General features: G+C 42.0%; 1 protein-coding gene across 6 annotated transcripts in view; it reads right to left on the reverse strand.

Annotated features, from left to right (window-relative positions):
• SH3KBP1 (SH3 domain containing kinase binding protein 1) overlaps window positions 1-21,742 on the reverse strand; it is a 344,495-nt gene that overhangs the window by 196,985 nt on the left and 125,768 nt on the right. For all 6 annotated transcript variants that reach the window (XM_065900876.1, XM_065900878.1, XM_065900877.1 and 3 more), the window contains one exon: window positions 13,237-13,360. In XM_065900876.1, coding sequence (XP_065756948.1) covers window positions 13,237-13,360 — 124 coding nt within the window. The remainder of the gene's footprint in view (window positions 1-13,236; window positions 13,361-21,742) is intronic.

Below are 21,742 nucleotides of genomic sequence, written 5' to 3' on the forward strand. Positions count from 1 at the left end.
GAGGCCACAACAGTGAGAGGCCTGCGTACCGCAAAAAAAAAAATATGTTTCAGACATTACATGAAATTTCTAAAAATCTTATATGCTCTGGTATAACGTTATAAGTCATGATTCTAGTTATTACTTTAAAATGTATATCTCAGAAATAACTAAATTTCCTTGTCAATTGCCTTATTATGAACTTTCATCAAATCTTTAACCATGGTCATTTTTAGTCTTTTGTCATTTATAGAGAGTTCTGGGTGTACTCTGATGCCTTTGCAAAAATGTTCCTATAAAAGGGTTTCATCTTCAAGGAATTCACGGAAAAGACTCTGACAAGTACAGGTTTCTGGTAACTGACTATACTGCTGAACTGAATGAATAAGCGTTTTCAGAACTCTAATGGAAAACTGATAAACTCATGAAAGTGCTAACAAAAGATCAAGATGAAAAAGAAAATTAATTACATGGTACTGAGTGAACTGATGAGGATGATTATAATTTTTGTGACTTTCTGTTTGAATAAATAAAAAAATCCCACAAGGACTCAGAGGCAAAAAGTATACAAATCAATTTTCACTGCAAAGTAAAGGAGCCGTACAGTGGAGGATTACTGGACTGAATGTCAATATTATGACATAGTATGAGTGTGTTTTGTGTTTGGTAATTGCAATCATTGTTGCTTTTGTTGTGGTCTTCCAAAAAAAAAAAAAAGAATTGAAGGAGGGGAGGGAGGGTGTCTACTATTGCTCCACTCACCACTGTATCACACCACTTAACATAATGGTTAGCACAAACTGGTACTCAATAATATTTTTGAATTAATGAACAAATAAATAGATGAAGTTTGATTATCTAAAAAAAAGCCATACCATATATTAAAACATATTATAAAGCCACCATAGTTAACTATATTGATACAAGAATGGTTAGACAAATTAATGGTATAGAATTGAAAGTCCAAAAGAGTTTATATGATAAACGATATATCAAAAATTAATGGGGGGCTGGATATTTAATAAATGGTCCTGGAAAAGTGGCTACTGCAAAATAAAAATCAATTTGCACACTAACCTCATACTATATATCAAAATTCCATATCAATTAAACACTGGAAGTAAAAAATGAAGCCAGTATAAAGGAGACAAAAAATTAGGGGAGAATTTATTCAGAGAAAATCTCCAAAGAAAACATCAATATACGAATCTGCATAACAATGTACTATTTCTGTACACCAAAACCAATTGTAAAGAAAATGAAAAGCCCACAAACTGGGAAGCACAATCTGCCGTGAATGAGAAAGGAATAACACGCTAATCAGTAAGAAAAATACCCAGACCTCAATGTAAGAGCCAAGAATACCAACAAACAACAGAGGAAAAAAAATGTTCAAGCACCCTATTAATCAAAGAAATTCCAGCTAAAAACACTGAGAAGCACTCTCCCCACTTCTGGTGGTGGGGTAAGCCTTCAAGAAATCGATTTGATAACAACTTAAAGTCCCAGAAAATATATACATGCTTTTGTCCAGTGATTCCACATCTAAGAATCTTTGCTGAAGAAATCATCAGAGCTGCAGATAAAGATTTAGAGGCAAAAATGGCTAACGCAGAGTTACTGACAACGGCAAGAAAAACTGGAACCATAAACGGATTCTTTCCTTTCCAGCAAAGGCTGTCTATGAAGCACAGAACTTATAATATAAGAAGTTTGGCTTTTGATTTACAGGAAACTCTTTTTCTTTTTTTTCCCTTGAGAAATGAACAACAGAATGCCACTGTCAGTTCTCTACCCTTCTCAAATCGATTACCTAATATTTAGGTCATCTCTAGCAAAACAGTGTCTTTTTGATCTTTCAGACTCACCATCTCCTAGGCAACTGATTGGATGAGGAAAAAATAAAGCTTCACTGAGAAATATATAATTTGTAAAGACTTGAATAAATGGAATGACACATCTTGTCCCTCAGCTGGGAGGGGGTAATGGCAGAGGACGGAAAAGAGAAAGAGATGGACAGACAGATAGGCACAACCAGATGCTGCATTTTAACACTAATTTGTGCGGTAATCTTTTTTCTTTTAAACTGCTTTACTGAGATATAATTTATGTACCATAAAATTCACCCATTTTAAGTGTACAATTCAATGGTTTTTATGTTCTTACAGAATTGTACGACCACGACAACAATCTAATTTTAGAACATTTCTGTCACCCCAAAAAGAAACCTCACGCCCATTAGCAGTCACTTTCCATCCCCACACCCAGCTCTGGGCAAACACTAATCTACTTTCCATCTCTAGGGATTTGTCTATTCTGGACATTCATATAAATGGAATCATATAATATGAGATCTTTTGTATCTTCCTTCATTTAGCATAGTGTTTTCAAGGCCCGTCCATGCTGTAATATGTATCAGTACTTCATTCTTTTTTATCACCAAATAATATTCCATTGTATGGATTAAACCACATTTTGTTCATCCATTCATCAGTTGATGGGCATCTGGGTAGTTTCCATTTTTTGGCTATTAGGGATAATGTTGCTATGAACATTTGTGTGCACGTTTGTGTGTGGACGTATGTTTTCATTCTTCTTGGGTGTGATACGCTGGGTCATATGGTAACTATACTTAAAACTTTGAGGAAATGCTACACTGTTTTCCAAAGCAGAGGTACCATTTTACATTCCCACCAGCAGTGTATAAGTTATTCGTAGTATTCCCTTATATTTCTTTTAATTTCTCTGAGATAAATAGTGAGGTCCCTTTTTTAGTTCCTCGTATTAGTAGTTTAAGTCTTCTCTCCTTTTTTCTTGATCAGTGTAGCTAAACTTTATCAGTTTCATTGACCATTTCAAAGAGCCAATTGAAACTTCTGGTTTCAGTGATTTTTTATACTGTTTTTCTATTCTCTATTTCATTTATTTCCACACTGATCTTTATTATTTCCTTCTTTCTGCTTGCTTTGAGTTTAGTTTGCCCTTCTTTTTTCTAATTTCTTAAGGTAAAAAGTTAGGCTATTGACAATCCCACTTCTAGTATATTTCCAAAGGAAATTAAATCACTGTTTCAAAGAGATATCTGCACCCTGATGTTCACTGCAGCATTATTCACGACAGAAACAACCTAAGTGTACATTGATGGAAGAATGGATTTTAAAAATATGATACAAACACACGCACGCACATGCACATACGCGCACACACACAGAGGAATAGTATTCAGCCGTAAAAAATAAGGACAACATGAATCAACCTTGAGGGCATTAGGCTAAGTGAAATAAATCACATAAAGACAAATCTTACACGTTCTCACCACCACCACAACCAAAAAAAAAAAAAAAGTAATGATGTGAGGTAAAGGATGTGTTAAGTAACCTTATTATGATAATCATTTCACAATATATATGTATATCAAACCATTATGTTGTACACCTTAAAATTACACAGTGCTATATGTCAATTATATCTCAATAAAGCTGGAAAAATAAGTTCGGCTATTGATCGGAGATCTGTTTTCTTTGTGAATATAGGCATTTGCAGCTATAAACTTCACTCAAAGCATTGCTTTAGCTGCATTCAATAAATTTTCAAATGTTGTGTTTTCATTTTCACTCATTTCAAAGTATTTTATTTTTTTCCTTTCCTTTTTTTAAAAAGATTTACTTATTATTTATTTATTTTAGGCTGCGTCAGGTCTTAGCTGCGGCACACAGGATCTTCATTGAGGCATGCAGGATCTTTCACTGAGGCACGTGGGCTTCTCTCTAGCTGTGGCGTGCAGGTTTTCTCTTCTCTAGTTGTGGCGCGTGGGTTCCAGAGCGCGAGGGCTCTGTAGTTTTGCGGCACGCAGGTTCTAGCTGAGGCAGGTGAGCTCAGTAGTTGTGGCACGCGGGCTTAGCTGCCCCATGGCATGTGGGATCTTAGTTCCCTCACCAGGGATTGAACCCGCGTCCCCTGCATTGTAAGGCGGATTCTTTACCACTGGACCACCAGGGAAGTCCCTCGAAGTATTTTAAAATTTCCCTTGTGGACTCTTCTTTGACCCACTGGTTATTTACGAGTATGTTGTTTAATTTCTCACAAATATATTTGTGAATTTCCCAAATGTCCTTCTGTTGTTGATTTCTAATTTCATTCCACTGTGGCCGGAGAACATACTTTGCATGATTTTAATCCTTTTAAAATTACTGGGACTTCTTTTATAGCCTAGCATATAGTCTATCCTGGAGAATGCTCCGTGCACATCTGATCACTGGTTGCTTCATGGAAACAACACTTTATTCGTTTCCAGATATCAATAATTTCTTCCCAACACTCTGGGGCCTTACTAGCAGTTTATCATCTTTAATAACAACTACTACTATATTCAGGGAGTGACTCCCCACCCTACTTCAATCTATTACCACCCTCTGCCCCTAAATTTATTCTCTTTCCTAATTTTTATCCTCACAACTTCCCTAAGGAAATTAACAAGAGTAATCTCCTTATTTTACAGATTAGAAAACAGAGTATGAGAGTTGCCCAAAGTCCCACAGAAACTTTGGGGGGGTAGCAGAAGGGGGGTCTGGACTCTGCCTACAGCCATTTTTCCTGCAACAAGGCCCTGCTGCCACTGAGCTTATTCAGGTCTCCAGAGAAACACTAATGGAACAAGCAGTTTAGTCCCCTTCTAATGTGCTTCCCCCGCCACATGCACACACACACACACCCAGGGGAAGCTTCAAGCTGTTCTTTCTTTCCCCTTCTCGGTGGGGACAAAAGGGTGGTCCACCTAGCACTGTAACTGGGCCTGCTGTCAGCCTGACAGTGGGTTAGGAAGATGGGCCATGAAATGTCCTCATTGTTCAGGGCATAACAGTCCCAGAGCTTCACAAGCACCAAAAGCCACAAGTCCAAAGACTAAGCTGAGCCTGCAGGTGACATGGGGGGACCAGGCTGTGATGACAGACCAGGAGGACCAATCTGTGTAATTAAAAGAGAATAAGGGAACTTCAGAAGAAAAGGCCCCCCTTCCAGGGCTTTCTCCACAAGTGAGGACAGCTACTATCCCAGTACAATACCTCTAATTAACTATTTTCAATTAACCTACCAGCTCTCTTCTGAGAACACTCCCCCCTCCTTGGAAAAGGAGAAGCTCATGTGGGCCTTAGCAAAGGTCAGTCCCCCAGACCACAGGCGTGTCTTTTCAGGTCCCCTGGGCAGAGACTCCATGGGTCCCTGTATCAGGCCAAAGGCTGGGTCACTATCAGGGACCTCAGCCACATCAGGAATTCTATGATTCCAGAACTCTGAAACATCAGGCAACATGGCTTGTCCTCATAGTCCCACAGGTGGGTTCGTCACCTGAACTCAAAATGGCCGCCTCTTTCATGAGGAAGGGGAGAGAATGAACAGAGCTCTTCTCCATGTCGAACCAGGCTTTAATGGTATCAGGAAAAGCTAAGATTCCCTGAATTTCTATCAAAGCAGATAGAGAAGGAAATGGGAATGTTTTGACTACGGGGGACCACCATTCTGTCATCATTATAAAATCCGCCCCTGGGTTCCCAGGTTCTGTCCTGACTCAAGTCCCAGGTGGACCTGGCCTCGCAGTTCACTGGGTCCGCCCACTCAGCCCACTTTTCCTGCCAAAGCCCAGACCAGGGGGACACTCCTAGATACAAGGACCCCAAAAACGATCAAGGTAAAAAATCTCTTTCAGCTTGTCACTTGAAAAACTACCAAAAAAGACTGGCTCTCAAGTTTTAGATTTGGGGAATATTCTCGTAGCATCATCTAACTTGTTTTGTTCATGGCCATGGGCTTGAGAAGCATCATCAGTCATTTCTTGCAGTGCCAGCACCACCATCGATGCTCACTCACTCTAACATTACCTGTGCAAGGTAGACTCTGAAGATGATCTTGGACATGCTTAGACAGCTCCTTGCTCTGCATTTTAAAGCCCAGCATACCCCAAAGCAGAGTCCTAACTAGTCTTCAGTGAAACGTGGTTCGGTGGTCAAAGTGAAGCAGGTTTCCTCACATAGGACATCTGAGAGCCTGCGAGACGCTAGTTCATTTATTAGTCTCTAAGAGAGTGCTTGTGCGTGCAGCTGTACCCAAAAGTTATTTGTCCAGACAGCCAACTTTCTCTCTCTCTTTATGTCCTTATCTCTCTCTTTCTCCCCCTTTTGTGGAATATTTTATAGGGCTACAATTCTGCCCAACATGCGCTGGGAAATGCTGGCCAACATCCATTTGAGCTTGTTGCATCGTCTCCTCGCCAATAGATGGAAATATACAACAGCACCCTCTTTTATTACAACATGCCTTATACATGCAAACTTGGGCACGCCAAGGTCCAACTCAGAACTTGTGAAAATAAGCACTGCGTACAATGGTGCGATGTGGCTGAACCCAGAGCTATCCTTGGAGCCTGGTGTGTTGCACAGAGCTTGTACAATTCCAGCATTCTGCATCATGTGAATCGTAAACTCCTCTACGACATGAGAAAACTTCAGTTATCCCCACTTATATGGACCCTCTGACTTTTAAAAGGTACCTAAGGCTTTATGCCAGCTATATAAAAACAAAATAAAAAATCAAGTCAGATTTACAAGTGGGTTAGGCACTATGCACAGGGTTTAGAACTCCAAATCTTTTTCCCATAGAAACAAAGTCACAAGTGGTGATTAAGTTCCCAGACTAACCCATAGTGCAGCTAAAACAAGGCACATCTGTAATGTCATCAAGTAAAAAAAACTTTAATCAATGAAATTAAAGAAGAAACAAATTTATTTATCAAGAACACTTATGCTCGGTGGTATACCCAGAGGGGGGCAGGGGGGCAGCCCGTGCCTAAGCAGGAAGGGGCATCCTGTAAAGAAGTGACAAACGATAATGAAGCCAGCAAGGTCAGTTGGCTCTTTATTTCACCACCTGCTGACAACTGAAAACAACATCAGTAATAAAATACTGCTCCTTTGAGGAAAACTGGGTTCAACAAGAAGTGAAGAAGTAGTTAGGGGTACTTAGAGCTATTAAGGAGGAGACCATGGCTTACCAACGTGGATTTTAGTGTAATTCTTTATTGTGTCCAAATTAATATCTATAACTAGAGTCGTGCCTGTAGGAGTCTTTTTTTTTTTTTATGCTTATCAACAATGATCCTGGTCAGTTGGGGTAAAACAGATGGAACAAGGATGGAGAAACAGATTCTACGAGTTCAAGGAGCAAACATTAGAAGAGAAAGGAAAGGAGCTAAAGAGAACATGTGTATAATGTGAGAGGCCGTAGGTCTGAGATGGAATTGCGTGGACTGAGAACACTAAATCAGAGGAACCAAAGGCATCCTGATCAAGATTCTCCCCTGGAGAAAGAAAAGGTGGGGAGGAGGAGGAGTTTCCTAGGAGAGCCACCAGGTGGAGCCACCATCACAAAACCACTTCAGGGATGGTCCTCTGGGTGGACTTGGGTGGAAGTCTAAATCATTATTCCACGCAACACTCATGACTCCACTGTTACTGCCTTATTACTAAGACACAGAGATTAAAAGGAGATAAATATAATAGAAGAAAAATTCTAAAAACAATTTTGTCAATGACCCACACACTAAAAATTATAGAAAAAATATGAAAGCAACATCCCTCTAGAATGGCTTCTTTCCACCCATTTCACACCCACCCCTAAGCCCAACAGGCAGTACTACTCAGATAAGAAAATGGACAAGGGCAACATACTCTAACATCAATTACTGGTACAGGCTCCTAATAAAACAGAAATGCAGCCAAGGATCATTTACTGTACAAGATCTTTATGGCCCCTTTACTCTCAAACTTTCAAGAATGAAGGCCCACGGGTGTAAAAACATAAAAACCCCAAAAACCATAAATGCACGTACAGATACATTCACACAGGCATATATATTATTGAATGACTATATATGATATTCATCCACGTTCACTGCCAGATGGCAGGCTTTATTTTTATCTTCCCATGCGAAAGAATAGCTCAGGTGATAGCCAAGAGCTTCCACACAATAGTAATGCCTTCTCTTAACTCTTACTCTTCTATCTGTCCATAAAAGCCAGCAATCTAGGTAAAAATGACAGATGATTTGGAAACTTGAAGAAAAATCTGACCCAACACACCACATTTTCCGATTCCTAGTTAACTGGAGGTAACTCACATTTGCTTCTCCAAAAAGAAATTTGGAAGGAAAAAAGTCTTGTTTCTAGAAACAAATCCCCAGATCTCACATCTACCTTAAACAACAAAGCACTAGAAAACCAAAGTGGTTGACATTTTCCATCCTTTGTTTACAGTTTCATTTCAAAAAAAGAGCCCACAGCCTATCAAGATCCATGCCACTGTCTCTGAGCCAACACAAGAGTGCCATGGCAGCACGTGCACATTTATGTACACACGCACACACACACTCACTCACGTTCTGATGAGCAGGGCAATGGATACCTCAAAGATATTATTCCAAGTTGCTAAGTAAATGCTAAAGACAAGAAAGCTCGAACAAACATTTCCCCTTCAGTACAGACAAGGGAGGGAGGTCACTATGGCCGGATGTGTTTAGGGATTGAATGACAAGTGCTGAAACTATGACAGAAAGAAAGATAGACAGCAGGTAAAATTCTTCTGACAGCTACAGGCAGCAGACCAAAATGGAGAGCCCTTCTGTGCGCAAACACTAGGCCCATATTATGTTGAGGGGCATGTATGTATCACCCATCAACACACAAAATGAATTCTGGAGAGTTTCTGCACTAACTTTTAAAGCAACAATGTGTCACCAGAGGCAGAGCAGCTGTTGGTCTCTCTGTCAAGGAAAACTTTTGAATTAAACCCGTCTGAAGGACTAAACACACGAGAAACGAGCCTCAAAGAGTCATGTTCTACAATCACAGTCATATCCACATACCAACTTAGAGAGCAACTCTCCCCCATCTCAACTTGAATCTTATCTCGTAGCGTCAGTGCTGTACCTGTTACAAATAATATCCTTTAAGCCATCAGATCTTTCAGCACTAATCTCTGGAAGGGGCAGTAAAATGCAAATGCATAACAAACCTTAAATAAAGATGGCGAAAGCAGATTATCTTTCGGAAGGCAGATGCCAGAGTAGCAGAGCGACTTAAAAAGATGATTATAAAATACATTGTATATCAGGAGAGCATAACAACAACAACAACAATAATAATAGTAGCAAAGAATAATAAATGTGCAAAATACAATAGAGACTTACCAAACACTGAATTCATGATAAACTGGAAATAGAAACAAGGACATATAAAGCCAACCAGAAACACGCAGAGTGGCTTCACGTTCAGAATGACAGAAGTAAATAAGAGACATATCCCCACCTCGCCAGGAAAAAGATACAAGGAATGTGCAGCACTTTCTCAACATTTCCCAAGTGATACGATAGATTGGGACTGCTTAGAGGCAGGACCAGCTGGTGTTTTTCTAGTTTTTCTATCTGCCCCAGCACCTAGCACAGGGCCAGGGCCATAGTAGGCACACAGTAAACATGTGTAATTGAATGTCTGTTAGTCCCCACCCCAAAGTGAGTAAGGAACAATGTCCAAAATTATAGGCAGCAGGAGGGGTTCAGAGAGAGGCAGCTTCCCCATGAGGTCTGCTAACAGTGCAAAAACTGGGAAACTACGGCCCTGAAATAGAAGCTGATCCTCACACAGGCCAGCAGGGTATTGATTCCAGCCTGGACACTTAACCTATCACATGGATAAAGTTGATTGGGAAACCCTTATAAGGATGAAACCAAAAGATTTTTTATTCCATTTTACTTCAAGTAGAAAAGAGGCCATATTCAAATGAACAAAATCCTCCTTGCTCATTTTTAAGGATATATTTATTGTATTTGCTGTTAACTGCTAAAGTACCTATTCTGCTCAATTTTGGTTTGAAACTCGAGGTACGAATATCTTTAAAAAAATTCTTCCATATAGCAAAGTTCCAATTTAGAAGGGCCCATCACTCTCTTATATGGGCTCAATGATAGAAGAAACAAAAGAATAAATCATTCTCAGAAGGAAACAGACAACCTTTTTCTTTCTGGTTCATGAGAATGACTTCTGGCTCTAAGAAAAAATTTTAGATTTTCTGGCTACAATTTGTCAACATTCTGGAGTCTGGGATAACTTTAGGATATACAACATCCATGCTGCAAGTTTAAATTTAAAAATGACCTCTTAAGCCTTGTGGAAAGCTTGTCTTAACCAGGAAGCTCCTTCACTGTGACTTGGGTAAAGCCCAGAGAAGTGGCCAAGGGTGAGAGCAGACGTAACTGTCCTTAACAGTGCTAATGTCTGGAATATATAGCTGATGGCTGCCAAGCCAACTGGATGATCTTCTCCCTCTCTCTCTCTCTCTCTCTCTCTCAATTTCAGTCACATCTTTTTTCTCAAATAAAAAGCCTGTGGAGTCATTCCAGTACCTCCCTAAATCAACTCTGTAGAGATCTGCAAAGGTTAAAGCTGAAAACTGAAACTAATCGGTCCCCAAACTAATGTTTCCATGGTCCTGGCCTTTTCTCAAGGCTATGAATAGCCTTCTTCAAGTGTAGAATATCTTTTGACCTTATGCAGGTGCCTGGGGAGGGTGAGCTCATCCCACACTGTGAGCTACTACAACCCATTCACCCCTGCTGCAAAGTGAGGCACGTCCCCAACGCAAAAATCGCTGGACACAATTGGGCAAACTTCTTCAGCTCAGTGTATCTCAAGTTCAGGACACAATGAAATGGTTCAATTTCAGACTTTTCATAGAAATAGACTTCAATCTTCCTTTATTAAACCATTGCTAAGCCTGCATCAAATGATATGGCCCATATAAAGTGAACAGTCATCTCATCTTTGATAAAGATGAAGAAAAAGAACCTGTGTTAATTCTACCAAATTCACACAGGGTCCAAGGTTGAATCACAAGGTGGACTCATATACTATAAGAAAATCCCATGTTAGTGAATCAAATTAGCCTGTTACTAAACTCTGAAAGCAACTTCCCTCCATAACAACAGCAACAGACAAAAACATCCAAGAGATTTCTAGGGACAAAGCCTGATGGAAACAAAGGGAAGGAGGAGGCTTCGGTCATTTATGATAACTCATAAAACTTGAAAAATTAGTTGGACGGAAGTGTTTACAAGTGACTAGAATCGTCCCACAGATTTAGCCTCTGATCCTTGTTTTAAGGGGGAGAAAAAGTGGTTTTTCACTGATTTGGGGTGGGAAAAAAATGTAGCTTTTGAGCTCAGCACAATGAACTATTTATGTGGCCTGACAAGGCCAATCAATCCAGCCTGCTGTTTATTATAAGGAGCAGTAGGATATTGTTAGCTCTGGTGGGTGGGGGCGGGGCCAAAGATGGTACTGGCCCTGGTACACAATTCTTCCCTTCAACTGGAAATTTATGTGTGGCCCAGGTGACCCGGGGGTCAGTATGAAGCCTGGGCCAGAATGAAGATGGTTTGTTATGTGTTTCATATTTACAGGACGCCCCCATGTGCTATGGTCTCAGAGCCACTGGCAGATTATGACCTAAGAGTAAAAAGCTGGTCATAATCAGGCTGTAGGCCTAAGGTGGAGGCTTAGAAAGAAAACATTAAGTCAGTAAGCCGGTCCCTTTAATGCCATTTTCTGGTTAATGAAAAATTCTGTAGGGGACCTCAAAGGTCAGATTTTTCGTTGTAAAGAGACAATTATCTAAAAAGTTTGATTCTTTCATTGATTTAAAGCTCTCAGGTAATTTTGTCGAACTTACCTGGATAATCACCTTTATTCCTTAACTTAATTAATCCCTTATCTTGTTAAATTAATGAATTACCTTAATTCTCTTATTTGCTTTACAAAAACAAGGCTGGCCAGAGAGGCCTGCCGCTGGTCTACGTGTATGCCATTCCTCGGCCCACTGACCCAAGGAGCATCAGGAGAAACGGGAGAGGCTCAGATCAGCAAGGGAACTCTAGCTCTCCAAGTCCAACGAGGGCAGGCCTCAGGAGTTCTGGAACCTATTTGCAAGAATGCAGGAAGTGCTCTGGGGGATGACTATAGTTTTAGAGCTAGGTAGGCCTAAAAAAAATTCTTAAAATGGGAAATCCCCTCCATTGGCAGGATGGGGTTTACAAAAAAAAACAAGAAAGAAAATCCTATAGCTGCTAAACAGCGTGGGCCTCCAGCCAATATTTCATCTGAATAATTCAAAAAAGGAAATGTAACCCAGGGCAGCTGGAGGGGGTAGAGGAAGAAGCAGGAAGGAAGAGAGACACAAAGCTGAAGTCTCAAGCACTATGATCAATGGACAGTTTATTGGACAAATTCTTCTGCAGCCTAAATTTGATGAAAGATTAGCTGTTCTTCCCCATGGTTATGTAAACTTGCCTTTTTTTTCCTCTTTAATGGAACTCTTTGCTAATACATTTCCGGCTCCTGCTTTTGAACAGCTCTATGTTTCTCCTTAAGGAAGTAATAAGCCCCTGAAAAGCCTGCAGCTGAAAGCTAATCTACCTCGGGCGTGCTCAGTGTGCACCGGGCCTGGTCCATGGGGAGGGTGGGCTCGGGAGAAACTGAGGCAATCCAGTTTCCATTTTAGTATAGAATTGAGTCGGGTTGTCTCTGCCATCTTACAGAATCTCTCCTACCATTTCACACAACAATGTCACAAAGGGCAGATAGGGGAGAAAACAAAACTCCAACAAGCTGATACCTGAAAAATCTGTCTTGAGGCCTCAGAAGGGGGAAACAAGATGGTGAAAGGTTTCCTGGTTAGACACATGGATGGATGAGCTATATCTCTGTAAATACTGCCTCCTAAACCGAGAGAGACAAGGCGGAGCCCCAGCGGTTAGAGAGAGAAAGACCCTGCTAAAGCCTGCCCTTACATTAAAAAGAGAGCATGGCGAGACGTGCCCGGCTCAGCTGGCACCACAGTGCTCTCTGAAGTCACCCTTCAGCCAAAAAAATAGATATGAAAGCGAAAGCTAAAGTCCTAGAAAAATCATCGTTTACAAATTTAGTCTACTTTCCCACTGTCAAGAAAATTTTTTTATTAGTTCCCTTTAGTATAGTTATTGTATCGTTACTTGCCGTGTGTGTGAGTGTGTATGCACCCCAAATTTATACAAAAATCAAAACCAAAAGGGCAAACGCCATTCAATTTTCCAGCAGTGCAAAAGTGATACAGTTCACCCAGAAGTTTCCAGTTTGGGTTTGTGTGTGGGGAGGGGCTCTTTCTTCTTTGCCATACCTCTCCTGTTGGTTCTTAGAATTGTTTCAGAAGACAGCAACGCATTTCCACTGGACACTTCGTGCATGGGCTTTTCTGGAGCTTTGCTGGAGAGAGGGTCTTTCTTCATCTCTTTCTTTATTTCCTGTGAGGACAGAGAAAAGGAAAACAAGATTGTAGTTTAACATTTTAGAATGTCTCTGACTATGTTAAGCTTCAGCTTTCTGGAAATGAACTATAGTGACCTCAACTCAGCATAACATTTTTATTTTATTTTAACATCTTTATTGGAGTATAATTGCTTTACAATGGTGTGTTAGTTTCTGCTGTATAACAAAGTGAATCAGCTATACCTATACATATATCCCCATATCCCCTCCTTCTTGCGTCTCCCTCCCACCCTCCCTATCCCACCCCTCTAGGTGGTCACAAAGCACTGAGCCGATCTCCCTGTCAGCAAAACGTTTTTAAAACGCCATTTCTTGTACGTTGTAGTTTGTTTTCCTTACATTTATTAGACAAGCACCTGGTCCTATAAAATGTAGTAATGTCCAATACAATGCAACCTCTGTGACTATGGTCATTCCAAGGGATCAAAAAGGCCACCCTACAGCTCCAAATGACAGCCTGTTCTATTTTTTGAACAATGACAATCTTTGGCCAAGCAGAATCGCCCCTCAAAGGCCTTCTGGTTTCTATTCTTCCCAACAGGGGTTTAAAGAAGTATATTCCCAAATCACCATTGTGCTCACAATTATGCTAAACCCAAAAGAAGATGATTTCAGTTCATTTACAGTTACCAAGTTCCTCTGGCTTTTTAATCCCTCAGAGAGAAAAATATAAAAGATAATAAAATAAAATAAAGACTATCATTCTAAGCCAGGGGTCGGCAAACTAAGCCCACCACATGTTTTTGTAAATAAAGTTTCATTATAGCACAATCCCCTTCATTTCGTTTAGGTATTTCCTGTGGCTGCTTTGATGCTACAACGGCAGAGTTGAGTAGTTGGAAGAGACATCCAAGCCAAAACTACCTGGCCCTTTACAGAAAAAGTTTACACCAGGTGGTCTCTTATCAGAGCTCCATTAAGATCTGGATTTTTAAAACCTGATGCCTGATACAATTATTTCAAATTATTGATATTCGAATAATTTACATAATTTTTTTCAAAAGCATTAATAGCCGGAAATGATAGTAACTCACAAAGTGCAGATCTGGGCAGGGTGGGTTCTGGGCTTGTCTGCATCCATGATCACACTGACGTGGGAAAAGGAGAAAGCTAAGGGGCTAGAGCCAAAGCACGGCTGGGTGGCAGGAAGGACTCAAAGATGAGAGATGTGTTCTCTAGAAAGAGCCTGGGACAAGAATTGGACATGGGTCCTTCTATGAATGAACATGAAGATGGAAAATTTGGTGGGAGGCTACAATTTGGCCTGGGCAGAGGTGGAAAAAACAGAACAAAAGCTTGTCAAAACATAGCCACCGCCTGGCAGCTTCCTACACACCCGAGCGTTAGTTACCGTATCCAATTCCCCGATTGCTGGCTCTGTTCACAACAGCCTCGCCCTCTCTCCCTCATGAGGGCCTCACCGGAAACCAGCAACTGCGGTTGGTGCTCTGCTGGGTTGAGAGTTTCAGCTGGTGGCTCAGGCCAACCCAGCACAAAGCGGTGTGCATGCGTGTGTGTGTACACGCACTCCCACCTCAGCAGCCCCGGCACCTGCTAGAACAGCAGTTGCTGGGGGTTTCTGCAGCCTCACAGGCAGATGGCATCAGGGGACAATCTGCAAACATTGCCAGCCTGAGCCGCATGAAAGGATGCTTTCTTAGTGATGGCTGCCAGCCTGCTATGGCTCTAGAAGTAAACAAGGCACCACAGGGCCTCATTCCCCAATCGTTGCTTCTTTGGGGGTAGAGAAGTTGCTCAAACATCACTCTCCACTGTAGGGCAGGTATGACTGTGCAAACACAAATTTCCCACCTAGACACAACATAACGCAGTGATACAACATCCAATTTTGCCAAGGAGTAATTCAGAGAAATTCAGTGGGTTGCAGGTGACATGGTAAGCACTTGCTTAGCACTAACCACGATGCAATTAGGCAGGGGTGAGGGGGTGCAGATGTTTGACAGACTACGGTAGTCACTGGAGAAGGCCTGAGAAGTTATGGTTGCCAAGAATGTTCACACCCAAGGCTTCAGAGCAGCAACCTGTGAGCTTTGAAGGACTGATCTCATCATGCAGGTGCTTAAGGGCTGAGAAACCAGCAACAGGAGAGAGGCTGCTTCATAAGTTTCAGATTCTGTTGTCCCTCCAATGATTGTTCCCATTTGCCAGATATGTAAGCCTCATGATGACCTAATTTCTTAAGTTGCTTGTTAGATTCAAGCAGGGAGGAGAAAACTTAAAATATGCCCTGAATTTTTCCAAAGAAACCAATCAGACATGTAGGCATGGCGGTGCATCCTGAAGACTCTCCATCTGCCCAACACCCAGGTATACCAGGCTCAACGCAGTCCCACCCAAACCCAACATCGTCCCTCCAACCGGCCCCTTCTCTGGGAGAGACGGGAGCTATCTTGCTTGACAGCCCATCATCAACCCACTTACCCAGGCTGGAAAACTCAGTGTTAACCTTCGTATCTAACCAGCCACCCAGTTGGGCTCTATCTACTTCCTCAATCTGTTTCTCTCCTTCCTCCCAAGCTGCCTTAAAAACATGAATACCAGGCAAGGAACCTGAATAGATATTTCTCCAAAGAAAATAGACAAATGGCCAGTAAGTACACGCCAAGATGCTCAAATCATAATTCACTAGGGAAATGCAAATCAAAACCGCAATGATATACCCCTTCATTCCCACTAAGATGGCTAGGTTTTTTGGGGGTTTTTTTCTAAAGGAAAACAAGTGTTGATGAGGACGTGGGGAAACTGGAACCCTTGTACATTGCTGGTGGGAATGTAAAATGGTGCAGTCACTGTGGAAAACAGTACGATGGTTCCTCAAAAAGTTAAACACAGAATTACTGTATGACCCAGCAATTCCACTCCCAGGTATATACCCCAAAGAGTTGAAAGCAGGACCTAAACAGATACTTGTATGCCAACATTTACTGCAGCATTATTCACAATAGCCAAAAAGTAGAAACAACCCAAGTGTCCATCAACAGACGAACAGATAAACAAGATGTGGTATATACATACAATAGAATATTGTTCAGCCTTAAAAAGGAATAAAATTTTGATAATGCTACAACATGAATGAACCTAGAAAACATCATGCTAAGTGAAATAAACCAGACACAAAAGGACAAATATTGTCTTATTCCACGTATATGAGGCACCTAGAATAGGCAAAATCATAGAAGCAGAAATTGACTAGAGGTTACCAGGGAGTAAGGGGATGGGGGGATGAGAGTTAATGTTTAATGGTTATGGAGTTTCTGTTTGGGGTGATGAAAAGTTTTGGAAACAGACAGTGGTGACGGTTGCACAACATTGTGAATGTAATTAATGCCACTGAACTGTACTTTTAAATGGTTAAAATGGCAAATTTTATGTTATAGATATATTTTTACCACAGTAAAAAATACACATGAATACCAGCTTACATTTGAGAGCTTGCCATGTGCCAAAGCTTCCTCTAAGAGCTGCACCTGGATTGAAACTTTTAACCTGCATAACAGCCCTATTCACAGATGCACACGCCAAGTCACAGAGAGCTAAGGAAATCTGTCCGAGGTCAAACAAGTAGGCGCCAGAATTGGAACTCAACCTGTCTAGCTTCAGAGCTCATCTCTTAACCACTCTTCCCCCCAAGTCCTGCCTGCCTCCAGTCCCTCCCCTCCCCTCTCAACCTCCACACTGCCTCAAGGGACACTTTCCTAAAACAATTGTCTGCTCTTGTCACTTTCCTACTGAAACCCTCCAGTTACTTCCAAAAGACCACAGGGCAAGCTCTTTCCTTCAAAAAGTTTTCAAATTGCACAGCAAGCCACGTGTCCCTGTGTACTCACTTCTGGCTCAAACTATCTGACATACATGCTGACCCCAGGGTACCAATTACCATGCAAATGCAAGGTAGGAGTGCATTTTTTGAACACCCTGATGTTCACAGACATCTGATGTCATGGACTCCTACTGGTAAGCTCCCAAAATAGGTGACGATGCCGGTAATGACACAACCTTACACTCGCAAGGCCTTATATAAATTAAAGTGCTTTAACAGATCTTTTTTCGCCTGCTCCTCACGATAACATTTTCATTTTGTTACTGAAATAAATCCTGATTTTTCTAGACTGATATATTTTTTCAGACAAGAATCATGAGAGTCAGAGAGGATGCAAGACCATCAGAAGGCTACAAGGCTAGTAGGGGGCAGGGCAGGCCGTGGGATCCAGCTGCAGGCCTTCTAGGCAGAGCTCTCTTGCTTACACCTCACCTCCCAGGAAGAACCAGTGTCATGGCTATAGCAGGGACAGTCAAAATCACCCCACTGGTGGCTCCAGTGGAAAATTTCACTTTCCTCCACATCTAAAGAATCTGATTTATTGCTTTATCCATAAGCCCACAAGTACAAAGGCTGAAATCCTTGAAGACCCTTATCATCCACACAAAAAAGCCCTTTGCTGCAAGAGGGTGGACTTGGCAGTGCAGTAACTCCTGCCTGCCTACAGCTGCCAGCATCCCTGTACCTGGAGCTCTCCGAGGTTCTGATCCAGGTCATGGGACTCTATAGACTTCCTGGGTATGAGCATTCCTTGCCCCCAACCCTCAGTCTCAGCTTTCTAACCACAAGGCCTACACTTTTAACCATCTGTTAAGAACATAGATCCTACTATCTCACTGGTAGAGACTATACCCTGGACCAGAGCTGTGGGCCAAGGGGGCTTACAGAAATTCATACCTGCCCACGTATATAAATCAGCAACGATTCTACTTGCTTTAAAACACAACAGAATAGTCGGGGTATCAGCAAACCTCTTTAGGAGGTAAAGGAAACCCAGTTTATCTCAAAGCTAATGCCTTAACAATGGAAACTTGGCTTTTACAGTAAAACTGAGGCCATCAATAAACTATCGATGCTCCAATGACACTCAAGCTGTTGTCGCAAGGACCCCCCCCGAGGGAAAGGAGAGGAGAATTCGCACCATTTCTGCTTCCCAAAGCAGAATGCTGATCAGAGTCTGAGATGGCTTACCCACATCTGGAGGCCAAGAAGCCCCAATAATGCCACTCTAGCAAAAATTCTCTGTGACACATTTAGCAGCCTGCAAACAGCAGCCTCACTGGGCAAAGGCATAATTTGTACACAATTGGAGCTCAACTAGCATCGTCTGTTTTCTGATAAGTGGAATTGCCTGGATGTGGCTGGTAGCCAAGCCCAGTCAACTACCTCTTTGCCTCTCCCTCCCCCATCCATTACATACTATACAGGTGCTAGAGGGTTGGCTCAGTTGAACCTTAACTTCTTTCAATTAACCAATTAACATCAGTGAAGGTCTGGTTGGGGGGCCCCTCCCTCCTCTCATCCTTTATGTTTTCTACCAACCTTGACACAAGTTAAGACAGAAGTATCACAGTGGATGTAAAGAACGCTGCTGTGAGTCAAAAAACCAGAACCAGTCCTGGCATCATCATTTATCAGGTGGGTGACCTTGCGGGCAACAGTGAAAGCCTCTAAGCAGCTCTTTTGTCATCCCTAAAAGAAGCCTAATGCTAAATGCTTTGGCACCATCATAGAGGTGTCTTCAGGATTAAAGAGTGAATTGGAGAGTAGTATACAAATTGATTACTTATTGTCATTATTAATGTCATCATTAAATAGTAAGTGCTACAAAAAAAAAGAGAGATCTACACCTAATAACACAGATGAATGTTCACAGTCAGAATGCTGAGTGAAAGAAGCCACACCCAAGAGATCACATACTGTACAATTCCATTTATGTGAAGTTTAACAACAGGCAGAACTAATCAATGGTGAGCAATCTCAGAATAGCAGTTACCCTTGAGAAGGTACTGACTGGGAGTGGTACAAGACAACCTGCTGGGAGGATGGAAATGTTCTACAGTTTGGTCTGGGTGATGGTTTGCACAGGTGTACAAACACCTAAAAATTCATTGAGCTGTATTTCTAAGATCTCTGCGCTTCACTGTATGCTATTTCAACGTAAAAAGAACAACATAAATGCGTAAACCAGAAGAATACAGATTCTTTTCAATCAAAATGTGCTAATATTTCATCCTAGGAGGTCAAAAACCGGAAAAGCTAGTGCTTGGGTGTTGTAATATTCATCTCAGGGGGTGGAAAGCCTTCTGGGATCAATATTAAGGGGATAAATGGTCAGAACATGCCAGATGTACCCTACCAAGTAGGTGAACCAAGGGGCATCTCATCTAATTGACACAATCAGCTGAGTGGCTCGGCTCCCTCCAAGGCGCCCCTCCTCTCCACCTCAGCTGCTTTCCTCACATCTCACAATAATTCCTTGTCTCCTGCCACCAAGAATACAGGCACACAGAGCAGGCTGGTGCCACTAATACCAGGGGAGCTCGGTGATGCCCTGACCAGCAAGAAATGCTGGTCCTGGGCTTCCCTTGGCATTAGAGTGAGGCTGGGTAGGGTCCCCTAAAGCTCAGGGCTGATGCAGGGCAGGGAAAAGAGGCATCGTTTGTCAGCCTGCCCTCAAGCATGGTCTGTTTCTTTCTGAAGGGTAAGGTTTCCTTTAGAGCTAGATGTGGGTATGGGATCACTAGTACTAGTGCCCCCTACACTAGTTCATGGAAAATCTTTCTGCAAAATTACCACTGTCAGGAGATAAAAGGAAGTCACTAAAAACAAACCCTTACCCCAAATCTACTGATCAAGAGAGTTTTGAATAGATACAGAATCCTGGAAGAGCACAGCGCCAGCCCGCCCCGTCACACACATGCATGATATCTTTCTGCCCGCTCTGCACACAAAGGGCAAGTTTAAGAAGCAGCCACCCCATGAACATTCCCTGCTCGCAGAGACTGTGCTTTCCCAGAATTTGGCTCCCTTCACAATAGGCTAGTCAGTCTCAAAACACCTGGGAAGACACGGCAAGTATCCAGAAAGTAATAGTAGACACCAAGGGAGCTTCTACCTGTAAGACTCCATTTCTTTAAAAAAATACATCTCATTATCACAATTTTTTTTTTTTTTTTTGTGGTACGCGGGCCTCTCACTGTTGTGGCCTCTCCTGTTGCGGAGCACAGGCTCTGGACGCGCAGGCTCAGCGGCCATGGCTCACGGGCACAGCCGCTCCGCGACATGTGGGATCTTCCCGGACTGGGGCACGAACCCATGTCCCCTGCATCGGCAAGCGGACTCTCAACCACCGCGCCACCAGGGAAGCCCCACAATATTTTTTGAAATACCCATGCCGCTGAACCACAAAATGCGCCAAGTTCATTAGAAACAATTGCAAAGAAAATGTATATAAAATATCTGAAGTAAATATGAGGATATGATAGAGCAGAGTGGTGAGCACACTGGTATTTGTTATTCACTTTCTTTTTCTAATGCTTGAAATATTTCATAACTTCCCCTGAAAAGTACATAGTGAAACCACATTGATGTCTCATATCACAATGGCTTTCTTACATTTCCAAATTTCATTGCCACTTAGAAAAGCGCTCTGAAATATCATCATAAAGACACCTAAGATATTTTCAGCTCAAAACTAATTTTTTTAAAGTAACAGGATACCTATTGTTATGCCTCTATGTAAATCTTCAACTGCATTATCTACACTATTATATATTTGTAGTATTATCTCCCAAGAATCACCAATAGCACAAGCCCAGGCAAGAGGCTCTCGACCTGCAGGATGGGAATGAATGCTGCAAAGAGCTCAGCCAGTGCTAGATTCCGGACAAATATAAGACCGGCTACCTTCACGTTCCGAAGAGATGACATAGCTTCCTGATGTAAGACACAATTACCTGCATGACAGTCAATGCCTTTATATATGCCCATGCCCTGCTAAACAGTTAGATTATTACCATTGGATCAAAGGCTATCAATACTAACCAACTGTTTGTACATGCTTTAGTGAGCACTTAATAAATATTTGTCAAATGAATGGCCAATTTCACAGAGTGTTATGGGCAAGATAGCTATCTACAGGCAAGAGGGAGTATTTTCAATTCAGCCCAAAGCTATGACAACATGGAAATCTGTATCATCCCTACAATGATACAACTGGTGCTCACTGGATCATAATCAACTTCTCACCTAAGAGGATACAGATCTGGCTTAAGAGTGGTAGGAAGAAGATAGAGTAAGAAAATTCAACCACTCTCAGTGGTTGAGAGTCCACCTGCTAACGCAGGGGACACGGGTTCGTGCCCTGGTCCGGGAAGATCCCACATGTTGCTGGGCGGCTAGGCCCGTGAGCCATGGCCGCTGAGCTTGCGCGTCCGGAGCCTGTGCTCCGCAACGGGAGAGGCCACAATAGTGAGAGGCCCGCGTACAGCAAAAAAAAAAAAAAGAAAAGAAA

Source organism: Phocoena phocoena, chromosome X (genome assembly GCF_963924675.1).
Source record: "Phocoena phocoena chromosome X, mPhoPho1.1, whole genome shotgun sequence".
Classification (NCBI taxonomy): Eukaryota; Metazoa; Chordata; class Mammalia; order Artiodactyla; family Phocoenidae; genus Phocoena; species Phocoena phocoena.